This window comes from Tamandua tetradactyla, chromosome 11, assembly GCF_023851605.1.
Source record: "Tamandua tetradactyla isolate mTamTet1 chromosome 11, mTamTet1.pri, whole genome shotgun sequence".
Lineage (NCBI taxonomy): Eukaryota > Metazoa > Chordata > Mammalia > Pilosa > Myrmecophagidae > Tamandua > Tamandua tetradactyla.
In genome coordinates this window covers 98,559,847-98,578,731 of record NC_135337.1, presented here as the reverse complement: position 1 = coordinate 98,578,731, position 18,885 = coordinate 98,559,847, and the positions used below count along the sequence as shown (strand labels likewise).

Sequence of the window (18,885 nt, the reverse complement as noted above, 5' to 3'; positions counted from 1 at the left end):
GATATCCACATGCCGAATAATGAAAGAGGTTCCATATCTTACACCCTATACAAAAATGAACTCAAAATGGATTAAAGACCTAAACATTAGATCTAAGACCATCAAACTTTTAGAAGAAAATGTAGGGAAATATCTTATAAATCATATAATAGGAGGTGATTCCCTAGACCTTACACCCAAAGCATGAGCATTGAAGAAAGAAATAAATAGATGGGAACTCCTCAAAATTAAACACTTTTGTGTATCAAAGAACTTCATCAAGAAAGTAAAAACACAACCTACACAATGGGAAACAATATTTAGAAATTATATATCAGATAAAGGTCTAGTATCCAGAATATACAAAGCTATTGTTCAACAGAACAACCAAAAGACAGACCACCCAATTACAAAATGGGCAAAATACATGAACAGACACTTCTCAGAAGAGGAGATATAAATGGCCAAAAGCACATGAAAAGATGCTCAATTTCCCTGACTATTAGGGAAATGCAAATCAAAACCACAAGGAGATTTCATCTCACACCCATCAGAATGGCCATTATCAATAAAACAGAAAACAACAAGCAATGGAGAAGATGTGTATAAAAAGGCACAGTTATCCACTGTTGGTGGGAATGTCAAATAGTATAACCACCACAGAAAGCAGTTTGGCAGTTCCTCAGGAAGCTAAGTATAGAAAGGCCATATGACCCAGCAATTACTAGGTATCTACTCAGAGGACATGAGGGCAAGGGCACAAATGGACATTTACACACCAATGTTTATAGCAACATTATTTACAATTGCAAAGAGATGGACACAGTCAAAATGTCAATCAACAGTAGAGAGGTTAAACAAGTTGTGGTATATACATACATTGGAATATTATGCAGCTGTAGGACAGAATAAAGTATGTATTGCTTCAACAACATGGATGGACCTTGAGGAGATTATGCTGAGTGAGATTAGCCAGAAACAAAAGGACAAGTACTGTATGATCTCACTGATATGAACTGACATTAGTGAATGAACTTGGAGAATTTCACTTGGAAACAGACAACATCAGGTGATAGAAATAGGGTAGATATTGGGTAATTGGAGCTGAAAGGATGCAGATTGTACAATAGAATGGTTGTAAAAGTTCAGAAATTGATAGCACAATACTACCTGATCGTAGCACAATAATGTTAGAACACTGTATGAATCTGAATGTGAGAATGATAGAGGGAGGAGGGCTCAGGGCACAAATGAAACCAGAAGGAAAGATAGATGATAAAGACTGAGATGGTATAATCTAGGAATGCTTAGAGTGTATAATAATGGCTAAATATACAAATAAAAATATTTTTACATGAGAAAAAAAAAGAAACCATACTGAATACCAGTCAGTAAAAGTGCTATTAGAAATATGTTAAATTCACGCATCTGTACAAATAAATCATTTGTAAACTTTATATTGTTAATCCAGAATTGAAAATCATTGATATACAGAAGTTGTTTACAGGCAAAATTTGGCTTGCAGGCATATTTTAATTGATTCACAAAATATTTTTAACATAAGAAAATTCCATGCAAATTTCTGTTTCCAGCTTCTCTTAAAAATATCAGATCTGGCAAGTCTAGCTCTCCTGTTCTGCATAATAATTGTATCAAGCTAAGTAACTATACCTTGTGGAAAAGCACATATGCTTCATTTCAGCACATTCCTACCAGTTCATACTGCATTACATGCAGTTCATTTTTGTCCCTGTCTGGCCTTGGTAGACATTTACAACTTCTGGCCTGGATCATGTTTTCTGGTATAAAATATTAAATAGACTTCAGAACTTTGCACCTTTTCTCCAAGGAAGCAAAAACAAAAGCATTCAAGACAAATAGCCACCCATCACATTTTTAAATATCTCTAAGGAATGAAAATTGTATGTGAAAACATATACATATATTCAAACTATCATATATATATATATTTTAAATGCCACATATTGTTTCATCTATAATAGAAAATGGAATTCAAGGGCAAATAACTCTCAGCAGAATTTGACATTTTAAAAAATAAGGACTAAAGAAACTTGGTATTTTGCTTTCTTCCCAATATAAATTTATTTTTTCTGAGTCCTGAAGTCTGTGCTAATTTTAGTTTTGGAGGAGGTCTGTTTTGCTAGGCTCTCAAAGTTTCCAAGCTCACAGCTCAATTAAGTAACTCACTACAATATACTCTGATAATGATTTTATTGTAAGCAATAAAACTATAAATTAATTATAATAATAATTTAAAAATAAAATAACAATTAAAAATAATAAATTGTAATTAATGTAATAAATCACAATCATAAAATGATACCAATTGATTAAAATCACTAGATATAGTTAAGTTTACAAAAATGAGAAAAGGTCCTCTTTTACAGCATACAATAAACAGACTATGTGAGTGCACATGTGGTTTTAAAATACCAGGGGTTTTACTTCAGTTCTTGGAAAAGGGACCAGTTATTCCAAGAAGTGAACCAATAGCACATTTGCTAACAAGGGCACCAAGCTGATGCCCAGGGAAGAGGCCAGCTCCCTGAGTTAAAGGGAGACTCAGTGAACTCATTGCTCCTGGCTAATCTCTACTTTATCTTATTTTCTAAGGTGTTTTGGTACTAGGCGGTCTCTCCCCAAACCCAGTAATTTACTATGGGTTTTAAATTGCTCTTCTTATCAGTAAAAAATGGAGTTTCTTATATTCACAAAGTTATTTCTTATGCCAACAAATGGAAACGAGATGGTGTCTTTTAGCAAGAAACAAAGCAGACAATTCTCATTAAAAACATCCCATATCAAGCTCAAAGATTGTGAAGTTTCTTGTGACATAATTATTTATTGCTGATAATTTGAATCAGTCACAACATAGATTATGAATAATTTTTACTACAGAGCAGGCAAAAAACTAGCACTTTTCTTTCTATTAATGATAAATTCCTTTTTCAGTAAGAAAAATTTGGTAAAATGAAAACTAGCACTTTTCTTTCTATTAATGATAAATTCCTTTTTCAGTAAGAAAAATTTGGTAAAATGAGAGAATAAACACTGGCTTAGTTCATGTTCCCACTTCATTTATGAACTCAAAATGGGCTTTTATTTCTCTGAAAGAATTAATATAGTTATCTAAAGTCCAGCTAATTTCTGTTTTCTGCTGTTCCAAAGTTTTGCTCTGTTTTTTTTCTCAACACTATATAAAAGGAAATTTCTTCGTATATATATTTTATTGTTAGAAAATGATTTCTAATGGCTCTCTTCCCCATGTTTATAGTTTCTACCAATTTAGGAGAGTAAAGAAATTAACATGCTTGAGAATTGAAATAAATAATCTGCAAACATGTCACAGGTGGGTATAATTTTCAGTTCACAATCTCCATAATGTAAGATGCAAATTTATTTCCCAGTTGAGCACATTCAATATTTTGTGGTGCCATTGTGTAAGATGGAAGAAACTTAAATTTATTATGTCCTCTTCCTGATTTCCACAGGATTGCATCAATTCTTGGTGCCATCATCTATAAACATGGACATGAATTTATTTAGGTATGTATGTATTTATTTATTCATTACGTGCCTGGGATACAGTGGGTGTAAATACAGCATCTGTTCTCATTGAGTCATATCCATATGCTTGTGATAGATCCTTGTTCTTATCTGATTCTTACTAACTTTTGCTTATTTGAAAGTCAGATCTTTTATGTTTTGCTGCTTTTATTTATTTCTATTCCCCTTTAAGAAACAGAGAACATTTTGCAACTACTTTACCCTGCTGGACCAGAGACACCTTAGAGTCTAGCCCCTACCTCTCATGATGAGGGATGCTATAATAGATTAGGAACTTGCTTCTCTCAGTGGCCCAGTTAGTAAAAAAGAATACAGGTCTTCTTAGAATTTCATTTCTGCAAGCCTAATGGAATGTCTGTCACATCTTCTCTCAATCTTCAAGTGTCCCATGGGAAGAGGACAAGGGACATAGACTCCCCTGTTTCTCAGGTAACCAAAAAGCTTTGGTTACTTCTAGCTTAAGTCTGCCTCCTCCCTTCCTCCAAATTAGTTTTTTTCCCTAGATGCTTTAATAAACTAATCTTTCACACTTGTTGATTGCTTGAGCTCCTTTTCCATATGTTTGCAATATATAATTGTATAACATTATTCAGCATTGACTAAATAGAATTATTAATAGTGATAATCTAGAAAACAAGGCTGGACATCTCTCAGTCAAGAAGTTTTTTTTTCTTTCCTAAGCTGTGTGGCATGGTCACCACTCATTATTTTTCCATGTGTGTATCCTACTATTGCAGCACAATTTTGTTGAACTTTGTGATTATTTGTTTTGGTTGTTTGTTTTGGAAGTGCATGGATCAGGTGTTGAACCCGGGTCTCTGGCATGAGAGTCAACAAGTTTTAATAAATGCTCACAGATCCCTGAGAACTCTATCTCACTAATATGAAAATATTTTGAAGTAAAGTGTCATAGTTCATCATCCAGAGAGTGGGGAATAGATTCATCCTATCAATGTAGTCATCAACTTAAAAATGGGCAGTGTCTTTTAACATTGAAGCTCATCAGTGTTTTCATAAATAAAATCAACATTTTGAAAAGTTGTACTGCCACTGGCAGATTTGTTTTCAAGCCAAAGTTTTATTTATTGTACTGATGGCTATTTTTATTAGATGATATTAATCTAAGAAAATAATGATAATAATATATATGAATTTCTATCTTGCCCTTCCCTTACAATTTATGAAATAGGATTGGATGAAAGAGGAAACATCACTGGATCTGGCTGGTACTTGGAATTTCAGGCACATTCTCCTCTGCTAGATGCGTCTTCTCTCATTATACAATAATTCATTCTGTGATCTCAAATATATATGTTTCTGCATTCAATTTTTAAATATCTGTATAATGTATTTGTCAGGTCAGCTAAATAACTTGACTTCAATTCTTTCTTGAGTCCTTGATTTGAATTGGTTGACATTAGATGGTTAGAAATGTATAAAGAATCCTGTAAGAATAATGTCTATAAAGATCAAAGGATCTCTCCTCTGTGGTAGATTATAATTGTGCACTTGTGTTTATTGCTAGATTAGTTTAAGGAATTATAAACTGATAAACATTAAGTAAGAAAATTATAGTGTGCCTATGCTTCATTGATTTAGTGATAGCAATTATGACCATGCTCTAATAATCTCAAAGATTCAAGCATATTGTAATGCTATTAAGGCCATATTAAGATCTCAGCTACTAAGTTGGTAAAGAAAAGAATGGAATGTCAGAATAGCTATGTCACTTACTCCACATATGAGTGAACTTCACTTCCCATTTCTTCATCTAAACACAGTTGTGCATAATAACTAAATACAAGAGTCTATAAAATAACTTTAATGAAGCACTGCTAAAAGTTATTCTATGTGTTAAGATCCTTGAACAGGAAAGAAAGAAAATTTTAGGTAAAGTTATTTCTTCTATATAATCTTGACTTCTAGCATAACCCTTAGAATAAGTTCACAAAATAATAGGTGAGGAAGACAATTTTGCTGATGCACGAAGAAGGCTACTTGACTTTAATACTGGGCCTCTGAAGAATATATTTAATTTATTTGAAAACTATTTTATAAAAGAGTTTACTCAACAATACTTATGGAACCCTTAGCATGTATCCCAAACCCTCCCATCTATGAATAAAAGAGTATAAATTTCAATTGTTGGCATTCATTGGAAGTGGTTTAACAATGCATTACTTAGAGGAAGATGGGGTAAGACTGAAGAATGTTTAAAAAGAAAAAGCACTGGTCATTTCAACTGTACATGGTACATAGCATGCAGCAAGAGCTTTAGCTTATATAAAGCTAGGTCATCATTATAAATAGAGAAATAATACAAGCCCTTCATTCACAGATAGAGAAATGGTTAACTTAAATCTAGTCCCATAGGAAAGATTTCTGGGTTTGATTCTACTCATTATTATATAAAAGCCTTCAGATCAGATCTTCTCTAAGATATTTCTAATTTTAATTCTAGCAGGCAATTGAAAATACCAAAAGATGGAGAAAGATTTACAGAGAAAGTTTAATTAAAATCATTTTTACTCATTGAGTAGAACTTGTCAATAGATCTTGAAAGCAAATCAAAGGGTTAGGTGACAAGTTATTGGCAAGGTAAAAAAAACTGAAGTGAGAATCACTTAGCTTGACCCCCGTGTGTATGTGTGTGCATGTGTGTATGCTTGTGTGAAGTTACCTTCCTGTGATCTCTGTTAGCCGAAGAAAGCTACCTTGACCACCTTTTTCCTATGTTGTTTTGGACATTTGTTCACCAGTGCTGTAGAGGGTGTAGGTAGCTAGTTCCTTGACCCTCATTTCATATTCTCATCCACAGGGTCCTTGAATAAATATTGCCAAGCCTCTTTGGTATGTAGGTATGGGGATGTGATTAAGTTTTGGCCAATGAGATATAAGTAAACATGTTGTGTGGAAGATTTAGAGCATGTGAAGTTTATGTGCACATGCAAGCTAATTCTCTAATAGCCAATATGAATCATCAAAGGACTTTGAGAAGGTAAGCTACATTCAATATAAAGCAAGATGTTTGGAGTCTAGAGACCTAATCTCTCATTAACTCTGGTTTACAAGTCAGAAAATGCCTACCTCCATTGTGTACCACAAACTTAAAATATGATATAACTGAATAATATTATATTACACACTTTTATGATAGCTTCAAACTTTTATTTTCCCAATGTTTGTTTCCCTATCACTTTTTGCAATTCCTCTTTCATATCCTTGTTCCTGAGGCCATAGATCATGGGGTTCAGCATGGGAATAACTGTGGTATAAAATACAGCTACCATTTTGCCCTGCTCTACTGACACTTCTGTTGCATGTCTCAAATGCATGCAGAAGAGAGTCCCACAGAAAATTGTGACCACCATCAGGTAGGAGCTACAGGTGGAAAAAGCTTTTTGTCTCCCCTCTGCTGTAACAGCTTCTGAGGATGGCAACTAGGATGAACATGTAGGATGTGAGAATGACCAGGAGAGACTGGATGTTGCTGTAGTCAGCCACTATGTACATGGACAACCCTTTGCCATAGGTGTCAGAGCATGCCAGTTTGATAAAAGGAGGATCAGCACAGTAGAAATGGTTGCTCTCACTAGCACCACAGAAGGAGAGGTTGTAGATCCTCAGATTTTCCATCACACTGAGGAAGAAACCGTAGACATAAGGAACAATGACCAAGTGGATGCAGGTGCTCTTGAACATCTTACTGTTGTATAACAGGGGGTTATGGATGGCCATGTAGCAGTCATAAGCCATGACAGCCAACATGCAGTGTTCAGGGAGGAGCACAACAATGATAATATAGCACTGCACCAAACACCCTGCATATGAAATGGCCTTCCCAGATAGAAAATTTTCTAGCATTTTGAGAGTGACATTTGTGGAGAAACACAGATCCATAAGAGACAGACTTAAGAGAAAAAAGTACATGGGGGTGTGGAGTTGAGAATCAATTTTGAGTAAAACAATGATGCCCAGGTTCCCCACCACAGTAACAATGTAAATTACAAGGAATAGCACAAATAATGCAATGTGCAACTCTGGATGGCTTGTTAGACCCAAGAGAATAAATTCTGTCAGCTCAGTATAGTTTCTTCTGGACATTTCCTTGCCTTATGTGTGAGACATGGTTTTATTACCTAGGAAAAGATAAGAATTTTGTTTTTAAATCATTGAAAGCTTGGTTAAAAATTGTAATTTGTAAACAATATCTAAAGTCCTTTAATTATGTCTCACTAACATTTCTGTAATTAGATATGGGTATATATGTGACAAAGAAAGTCTAAAAGTTTTTCCAAAAATGATTTTATTCAGGCTCTATTTTGTGATAACACCTGAAAAAATTGTAAAGCACCATCATATTTTGAAAAAGTAGAAAATAAAACTAAAAATTGCAGGTAAAAGAAGAAATTATAATAGAAATTTAGAAAGGTGAATTCTTCTTCTATGCACACTATCATATGTATACCATAGACATGTAGAAGGTTAGAAAGGGTGTTAAGGAAAGCCTAGATAAATTTCCTCATTTCCCCAAAGTTGGAAGTGATTTATCCAAGGGTGAGTACCTAACTGACAACAGACCCTCATTTAACATTTCTCAGTTCAGTGACCTGCTGTCCTACCAGGTATCTCAACAGGTCCACCTCATTGTTTGGAACCCAACAAGAAGTTTTATTTATGTATTTGCTATTGTGATTGGAGGTGGTGGTGTGTGCAGTTTGTTTTATAACTTTGTTGTTTGGGTACTCAGGTTAACTAATAATTTTGGTTGACAATTATAAAGTTGATAGCATGTACCATTCTCTTCCATTTCCACACCCCGATTTAGTCAATTTGTAGATAGTCTTGAGTGGGTAAATTTATGGTCCTTCTTCAATACCTAGCATATGGATGAAATATTTGCAGTCACTTTTGAGGTCTAAGCATATGTTTGAATTGGTCTTTTTACTCCTAATTTCACCCTACATTAATACATGTTTGCTGCCCAGACCTATTTTTTTTTTAATTATCACCTAGAAGAAGATCTTCCTTGGTATTCTTGAGTAATAAAATCCCTTTAAATCCACAAGCTTTCTATTTCCTCATGATGTGAATTTTAGTTAGTCATTAGGGTAAACTGAATTAACTTATTAACCCTAGATGACACAAAAATCATTTTCAGGCTCTCAATCTATACTTATTCCTTATTAATATACACAGAACACTCACTGGTATGCTCTGCTTTGATACCATTGCCACAAAAAATTAAGTGTGCACTATGTCTGTGTGTGCATGTATTTATATATCAATAAAGATGTATTTAGATATGCAGATGAAATATAATCTAAAAGAAAACTAAATATTACTTTAGCAAGAACATTCGTTCATTCATTCAACAAATGTTCATTGAACAGTCCCCTAAAAATTGAATAGCATGAAATAAAAATATTTGCAAAAAAAGTAATTATCACAATTCAAAAAAAATCTAAATGATATACCTCAGCATGAAGGAAAATAAAATCAAATACATGGCGTGAGGTGAAAGATGGAAAAGTGTACAAATGAAATTCTAAGTTTATTTATAAATCCTAATGAACATTGTCTGACTAAATAACAGTTATGATGATGATGATGATAGTGATGAGGATGATGTAAAAAGTGTGTTTAAAATATTGCAAAGAAAATAGTAATTGCAGAATTAAATCTCAGAGTTAAAGTCTTCTAAATTTCAAATATTTTTCATCAGGAGTATTAAGATATTAGTTTTAGATATTTTAATTTAAATATGCATGGTAAAATTCTAAGAGAAACAAACTGAAGAATAGTAGCAGCATAAAAACTAATGACCAGTAGAGACACTATTAAACAAAAATAAATCTTCATAAAAGGCAAGCTAAATAGTAGAAACAATTCCAAATATATCAATAATTGAGTAAAAGGATAAAACTCAGCTTTTCAGAATGAACATAAAATCAAAATTCAGATATTTTTTAAAGATAAGCCTAAAACAAAAGGAAATGGGGAAAATAATGAAAAAGTATATAATTCACAGCACTAATCAAAATAAAGCTTTCTTGGAAATGCTACTACTAGGGGAAAAAAGACTTTTAGACCAAAAGCATTATTTGGAATAGAAAAAGTCAGTGTATAATAATAAAATATTTAGTCCATTGAGCAGATGTGGTAGTTAGGTCCAGGTGTCAACTTGGCCAGGTGAAGGTGCCTAGTTCTGTTGCTGTGGACATGAGCCAATGGTACATGAACCCCATCTGTTGCTCATTACATCTGCAGTCAGCTAGGAGGTGTGCCTGCTGTAATGAAAGGTGTTTGATTTAATTAGCTGGTACTTAAATGAGAGAATGCAACATAGCACAGCCCAAGCAGCTCAGCATACCTTATCTCAGTGCTCACAGCTCAGCCCAGGCCTTTGGAGATAGAGAAAGAAATCACCTCAGGGAAAGTTGTTGGAACCCAGAGGTCAAGAGAGAAGGCCAGCAGAGAAAATTCTGTGCCTTTCCACGTAAGAAAGAACCTCAGTTGAAAGTCAACTGCCTTTCCTCTGAAGAACTAATGAAACAAATCCCCTTTTATTAAAAGTTAATCCATCTCTGGTGTGTTGCACTCCAGCAGCTAGCAAATTAGAACAGCAGATATGCAGATTTTAAACTTTTACATACTAACCCCCCCAAAATGAAAAAAGTTACAAAAAAACACAAAACCTTTAAATATAGAATATGATTGAGAAATAGACCATTAGATTGGAAGCTCTCAACACATCTCTCTCAAATATTTATTAGCAATCTGTTAAATAAAAAAAATTAAAGATATAAAAGAGTTGAATTATCAGTTAGCTAGCTATAGGTTTCATGGAAATAAAAAGATCAGGATCCACAAATGAGAGAATTTGAATTTTTCTTAAGACTATATGAAAAATTACAAAAATTATCATGAACAAGTCTAAACAGAGTTCGGAAATGGCTATCTTCAGACTACATTATCTCATCACATCACATAATTAAGTTGGAAACTAAGAAAATTACAAAGTGAAATGGTAAAAATTACCATGCTTTGGTAAATTTAAAAAATCTGAATAAATATGTCAAAGGAGAAATCATAACAGAAATTCATAAATAATTAAAACTGAATCATTAGTAAATTACTACATATAAAAAGTAGATTAACTGAGAAGAGGTCTTACGCTTGTTTTTTGTTTGTTTGTTTGTTTCTTTGGTGTATTGGCTGGGAAATGAACCCAGATCTCCCGCATGGAAGGTGAGCATTCTATTACTGAACTACATGAAAAGAAGTATTAATGGAGAAATTTTTAGACTTAAATATTTACATTTAAAAAGGGAAAAAGGCCTGGTGAAGAAAGGTGAACAAAGGAGGCATAGTCTTACACCATCTGCTCCAGGTGTTCCCAAGTCTTTCAACAGAATTCTAGACACACATTTCAAGAAAAATCTCTTCTCACAGTAGGGTACAGCAAGAACCTATACACTGGAATTAAAACCATATCTTCTCTTGCCTTCCAACACAATTTTCTGGGACGATTAGATGTATCCATAATACATATCCTGAACTTTCTTATCTCCAATGCTCAGAGCTGCACTACCATCACCTGCCTGGAATTCTCAGAGATTCCTCTCATTACCCCTTTCATCTTTATTTATGATCTGCATGCCAGAAAGTCCAGCAACCCAGCTCATCCCCCATGTCCCCTTCACTAATCTCCATCAGGCTCTCATCTTGTAGTTTCTCCCCTTCTTTCATCACTCCCCAACTCTTGAGACCTTTCTTTGACAGAATTCAAAGTTCACTATCAGCAAAATTTGCTATATCTTCAACTTCTTCTCTTTACCCCAGATCAAGTTTCAAATGACTTCACTATTGTCTGTGGGCTTAATTGATTGTTTCAATGAGTTAAAAGTTAAATTCCATCTTTACTTCACACCAATTACCGAAATTACATTTTTAAATTCTGGGTAGTGACTTCTGGTGCACTTCTTAAGTATTTGTAGCTTATCATTTGTATAGATGGTACATGTATTTTACTGAATTTATCACAAATTACATTAACCACATAATAGATAAAAATGTTGAAATATCATATATGCACATGCATTTCTGAATTTTAATTTACAAAAAAATTTCAGTAGTTTAAATGTACAGAAAAAAATTTACAACTAAATATCTTTTATTTTCCACAGGACGTTTTTGACATCAGCAAGTGTTAATATCACAGAACTTGTCAGAAGGCTTTATAAAAATTTCCACACCATCTAACCAGACTCAGGAAGCCAATGTATCATTTCATTCTTTATGAACATCGTTTAACTAGTAGGCCCGACTAATTTACTCTTCAGTTATAATAGAAATGATATTAACATTTAATTAGTTCTTATATTGCAGGCACCACACTAAAATGTTTCACATGTATTATCTCATCTAATTCCAACAACCATGATATGAAACAGGTACTGCATTGTTCCATTTTATGGTTAAGGAATTTCTGAGTTTGAATCCCATTGTTTTGGATATTTGGTTTTACAGAGTATTTCAACAATTGTACAACTATCATTACCATGAAATTGTATAGTTCAGAAAGCAATTTAACTCTGAAAAATATTGTAAGCATTCATTCATTTATACATGTATGCTTATAATAAGTAATTATTGGGCCCCTTCCATGTCCCAGACAGGGTGTTGAATGCTAGAATTAAGAAGGTACACAAGACAGAGTAAATAGGTTCAGTTAGGTGGATAACAGGTTCAGAAAGTTTAACATTGTGGCCTGATCTCACAGCTCAACTGGAAGAATCAGGAAAGGAATCAAACATTCTAGTTTCCTGTCCAGCACTCTTCCTCTATAATGTGCTACTTTCAAGGAAAGCTCATTACTTCTTTTCAGTTGAATGGATTGCTTGTGGAAAAGTAACTGTTAGCAAATATTTTTAAAATTCAATTTACCTAATATTATGGCCTCCCTTTTCTGTGCAAGTGACTGGCACTATGGACAAATGTAAGAAAAACATGAATAAAACCTGTAGCTGGAAATAAAGTTCTTTTTGAGATATACAGGTGGTAGAGACTCAGCTCCTATCAAAGTTAAAAGGTGGAGGAATGAGAGGAAAGATCAAAGTATCATCAGTCTAACTGCTAAGTTTAGGAAGAAATTCAGGCCAAGAATGTAGGATAGTGCATAGGAATCATGTTCCAGTTGGCAAGAAGGAAGTTGAGAAGCTTTTCTTGTCACTCTCAGTCCATGAACAATTTCTCCAGAACAAAACTTGGATTCTGATACTAACTTTATTTTGAAGGAACTTTCAGCCTTGCCCAGGTCACAACTCCTCACTATAAAATGACGTCTCATTGGTCCATGCAATTTTTCATGGAAACCATGATCACTAATCATATTTTAATTCTAGAATTGAAGAATGATGTAAAACAGAGAGTGCTAATATACAAATAAAACCAACATGACAAACTGCTCCTGGGAGTTAAAAAGTGCCCCAAAGAACTTGAATTTGTATATACTGTTAGTAAATGCTATCATAAATAGGAAAAACCTAATCCTTAGCTTCGAACCATTTTTATTTTAGTTAGAATAACATGTACTAAGGCATAATATAAGACAGGAGTAATAAAGAAATAAAAATACTGGAAGAGTTTAAAAAGCAGATAAAGAATAACCAAAAAAGACTTTATGAAAGAGATGATACTTGTGAGACCTTTCTATAAGAAAGTATCCTTTAAAAAAAGAGAGCTCTGAAGTAGTTTTTTGAAAATCATAACTTAATTTTCTAAACTAACACATTTCTAGTATTATTTGGCACTTGGAAATACTATTGCAGAAAATTTGAGTTTTAAATCTCAAAGCTGATTATATTTCAAACTTGGGGCTTTTCTGACCTTTGAATTAGTGCTGAATTATACCAAGAGATTTTAGGCATATTATAAAGTAATCATTTGTGTATTCTTAGTATAAAGTATACAGATGCCTGACTGTGTTCCAAGCCCAGGAATAAATTTCTTCCTTTTTCCATTAAAAAAAAGAAATGCCCACAGCATAAAATCACACACAGTCAGCAACTTTAATAATTATGAATGATTCTGCCAGAAGATGTGTAGTTTGACAAGATGGGACAATAATCCTTCATTGATGGATTGTTATAAGATCCTTGACACAATTTAGTTCTTTAAGTATGATCTGGATTGACATATTTCAAGGGCCATGGTTGGAAAAGCAAAAACAAAACAAAACAAAAAAAATCATGAAGATAAAAAAAGAATCCCCACGAGCACATGAATCACTTGTCAAAACCCTGGTCCTAGGCAATTACAGGGTATTGTGAAAGATAACAAGTATTGGAACGCAAACCACAACCTCATATAATAACAGAACGAAAAGGGCCTCAGAAATTTTTCTTCCAAACTCTTCACTTTCACATACTTAAGCTAAGAGGCTACTTTCTCTTAAGATTAATTATCTACCAGGAAATGCCTGTTTGAGCACTTATTTACTTCTTAGCGGCCAGAAAATTTTGAAAATGATTAGTGACAATATATGGCCATATATGAATTTGTCCCTTTCTTATGGAGCATGGTGACATTAGTCACCAAGAGATTAGGGAAATCAGAAACACAAAAAGAATAATGGGAAACTAATACAGTGAAAAAGCATCTGCTTGGGATACAAGGCATAGGGGCCTTATGATTATATCATAAAAATGAAAGCCTGAACTGAATAAGCCCCTATGCATTTTATTTCATGAAAAAATGAACTGTCTGAGCAAGTTTCCCCCAAAACTACCTATTCCAACAAGGTACTATTCCAATACCTATCTAATAGGTACAAGGTTTAATGAAGAACATAAATAAATTACCAGGTATTGAAAATGAAAATATATACCCATTTCCCCTCCTACTTGTAAAAAGAAGATCCTTTCTTCATGACCAAAAAGGTCAAATTCTAGCTATTGCTGGAGAATTTATACCCACTTCTTTATCTCAGAAGTTATATCAGGAGGATTCACAAAGGTGTCAAGAAGAAGCAATTAGAAATGGAATCCCAGTGGAGAATGCCCTGAGTGGTGGAGACACTAATTGGTAGGACTATATTTCCTTGAATCAGGATGTTAGGGAGAATAACTACATTTTATAGTTCACTGGATTTCAAACCAAGTGTCTGCTATGGTGACTAAAGTTGTACTTTTAGACAATACTAAAGACCAAAACTATGTATTCTGGTAACATTCTTAACTTCTCACAAAACTGATTTCACTTAGTTGTTCTCATCACTTTGTTATCTCTAACGTATTTCCTATATTGTTTGTTATTCAACAATTCACACAGAATATATACAAAGGCCAAAGTTCAATGCTGTTTAATCTGCCTTATATGTATATAAAAAAGATATCTTTCATCCAAAGGAGGTTGAGCACTGATGGGATACCTAAAAAGATAATAAATAATTCTAGGTATAAATGATTAATGTATAGAGGTAAAAAACACAGAGCTATGATATGTCATAGGAAGAAGAGAATGATAACATACCGGTGATAACAGAACAGATAATCAGTAAGTATTTGTTAAAGAAATAAATGACTGAAGAATATATAACTTATTTTTAAACATGCCTCCTATGTTTGAAATTATTTCTTAAAATTGGGTCCATAATTGAGCCTAGAAAAGACTTACTTCAAAATGTAATTGACAAAAAGGTACTTTACAAATAGTATTTGATCTACACATATACACACAGCAACACTAGATGAGTAGCATTGTCCACAGTTTTCAGCCAAATGACTGGATGCTGAGATGTGACCTCTCTAAGACCATTCAGCCAAAGAATAAAATAATAAAACAGATTCAAATGCAGGTCTCAACAACTTCAAAACAACTTCTTTTCCTACCACACCAACTGGAGCTTTCAATAGTTGGATTCACCCTATCAGGCCCTAAACAGAGACATGAGTGTCTTTGGTGAGAAGATTGCTTTTGTTGTAGGTGCACATACAGGAAACTGGAAGACATTATTCCAAGTTGGTTCTAAAAGAGAAAAAGGATTTTGGCTTTTATAGCCAAGGAGATAAAGAAAGGACAAGGGACAAGAGAACAGCAGAAAATAAGAAAGAAAAAAAAAACTGAGTATTTGTTGCAAGATGTATTAAAAATGAGTAATGCTTGCCTGATTCTTTCCTGCTTGGTGAGTATGTCATGTTATCCTGTAGGTTAAACTTCCTGTTTTCCCAACTCTGGGGATCTATCAGCTGTGTCCTTAACCACAGTGCAGATTCTGACATTGATGTAAAGCTCCTGTATGTAGGGACCTGGTCCTCCTTTATCTGCTGACCGTGTAGGGATCTCAAACCCTTGTCCTGCAAATAAAGCTGAGGTCTGGTTAATATAACTAGGACAAGAGTGTAAACTTTTGGGATTAGATCAACAGCAAGCTTTTCCAGCAAAGGCTTTAGACTTTTGATGAATCAAAGCTGCTTGAGTGAAGAAATTACAGTGACCATTTTTTAGCTACCAAAGGCTATGCTAATCATTTTCCAGCTGAAAAATTATATTGAGCATCTTTTCAACTACCCAGCTATCACTATCTCAATGAGAAGAGAATGATTTGACAACAGACAATTCACTGGGAATGTTTTAACAGGTGTCATGAATCTTTGGACAGTGGTGAGGATAGAACAAACCCTCTAAATTTTTATTCATACTTCCTAAAGGAATTTATGAACTTCTGCTACAGCTCAAATTCAGGGCTTTTCTATTGACCCCAAAGTGTCAGGAGCAGAAAGGGAGTGCCTTATCTTCTGGGATTGGAGCTGGCCTGGTCCCAGTAAATGTCTTAATATGCCTTATAATAAGGAAATGAGCTTTGCCTTTGCATATGTAAATGAAAAGAAGTAATGTGTTAAAAAAAAAAACAATGTGTGGGGAAAAGGGTTACTATTACCAGCCTCTGTGTTTTGCAACCGAGGACTATGGATAAATGAACATGACCATGGAAAATATTAACAGAAGCTCCATTCTGGGTGATGGGATAACCCGAGGTTTGCAGGTGCAAACTTGGGTTAAAAAGTGGCCAACTCCTGTTCAATGTGTCCCTTCCTAATAATGGGGAAGATTCTTTGCTTCAAGAAGCTTGTGTCTTCCATCATAATTATGCTAGCATGTCCTGAGCAAAAGCAGCCAAAGGGCTCCCTTGGCAGAAAGCACTAGCCACTGTACAGAACTGGACATGGTTAGAATAAAATCATTGCAGCTCTCTAGCTTGGAAAAAAAATATGGTGAGCAGTTAATGCTTTGTCCATCTAGGACATGGACAACCTCCCCAACTCACATTTATATGGATATGCTATCCAAAATGGTTGGGGAGGCTTATGTCTAAACATATGGGTTTAGAAAAAAATCACTGTGGTGCATTAGCAATGTAAGGAGTTCCTTTGCAGGTGGCAATGTGGACTCCTGTCTTTTTATGATGAGATTATGGTATCTGCAGTCCCCAAAACATGGTAGGATGGTTGCCTATATGTAAAAATGAATAAAACTACTCAGATAAAAAGGATTAATTTGCAAAACAAAATGGCTTTAAATCTCTTAAAAGCTCCATGAAAGGAAACTTGTGCAATATCACATATAAAATCAGTATTCTGTTACAGATACCTTGCATAAAATAAACAAGAAAATACAAGCCATTCACTCCCTCTCACTGGATCCTTTACATTCTTAGTAAAACTCCATGACAGAGACTTGGTATTGGGTAATATAACTTTAAGATTTTAATATTTCATTGTTCATTTTATTATTGCTGTGGTCTATGGAACCAAGAAGCAGCCCTGTGAGATAAGGCATCCCCTAAAATGTAGGCCATTTAAGGGGTAGAGTGTGGGAGCCAGAAACATTACTCATTGTAAACAGCCTGCTAAGATAACCTTCATAATTTCCAGGGGAGCATGAAACAACATAGCTTGTGAACCAATGATGTAATATGCAAGTATCTAATCATGTATCCCACAAATAATTTCACTTTAATGTAATATGCATGCATGTAATCATGTATCCCATAAGTAAAGTCACTTGTTTTAAAAAATGGTACTTTTGTGTAACTTAGTATAACTAAGAAACTATTACTCTGCATGCCTCAGAGGAGAAAGAAAGAGAGCAGAGCACAGTGAAGGGACTAATTAAAAATGACCACTCCACCTGAGGCTCCTTGTGCTTTTTTCAATTCACTGTGGGATCAGAGCTATCAAAACTTAAGATATGAACCTAACACCACCCCCCCTTTGCCTTATAGAAAAATGACAAGTTTGTGCTGTATGTGGAGGTGGAGGGGGTTCCAAGACTAAACAAAAAGCATCTATCAAGTAACCTTTTGACAAGTGCCTGGGGTGGTTGTTCCTAATTTGGGGTTCAGGATATGATCAGGATATTCCTTTATACCAAACATCTCCCTAGGTTGTGGAATGGATACATATTGAAATATTTGCACATAATAGAAAAGGCAGAGAGTAGGTCAGGGCTGGAGATGTCCACTGAGGCTGTAAGAACTTCCCCATTACAGCTCTTTCTTTTCCACTCTCCCAGGCTCCCTAGTTTCTTCTGGCAAATTTCCTAAATTCACAGCATTTGATCATCTTCAAATATAATATTTGATGTGAAAATTAAAATGAAATGATATTTTTGAGAGTAATACAATTTTCAAGTTGTTTCTCCAAATATAAATTATGATTATAAATGGATCTCCAGGAAGATGAATTGCTACAAATGTTTATTGCTAAGGATCGGTTTCTAGAAATTATTTTAATATAGTTCAAAATACACTCTTATCTGTTGTAAAAAGACATGCAGTTTGGGATCATTCACGTCTAACATCAATAAAATCATTTTGTCAGATTTCTGATGAGAAAGGGCTCCCCTCAATGAGTTTGTGACAGACCATTTATCTGACCTATGGAATATGATAAAGAGTTTGAACATGATTTTGCTAAAGCAAACTGATCATCTATTGCTCTGCCTCGATTACATGTTAGGATGGAAGAAAGGGATATTAGAGACAACTCCGTAATTGGCCACAGCAAATGGAATAAATAGAAAATAAACAGATTGACAAATTCTTCATCAACTAATGTGAGTGTAGCATCATCTCTTTATCATATACTATGCTATGTTGATAAAGATAAAAAACATAAGGGCGTAGCCTTTTTCTTCAAGAAATTCCTTAATAGTGGAAGAAACAGACGCATGTACAAATAATGACAGCACCATGCTTAGGCATGCAAAGATAGGTTTATAAATCTGTGGGAGGACCACGATAGGGCAACCATG

General features: G+C 34.3%; 1 protein-coding gene across 1 annotated transcript; it reads right to left on the bottom strand.

The window, feature by feature from the left end:
- Positions 1-6,734: 6,734 nt before the first annotated feature.
- LOC143649736 (olfactory receptor 5M5-like) lies at positions 6,735-7,671 on the bottom strand. The gene is given in 2 exon segments (XM_077119664.1): positions 6,735-6,989; positions 6,991-7,671. Coding segments are annotated over 2 exon segments (936 nt in total).
- Positions 7,672-18,885: the final 11,214 nt, after the last annotated feature.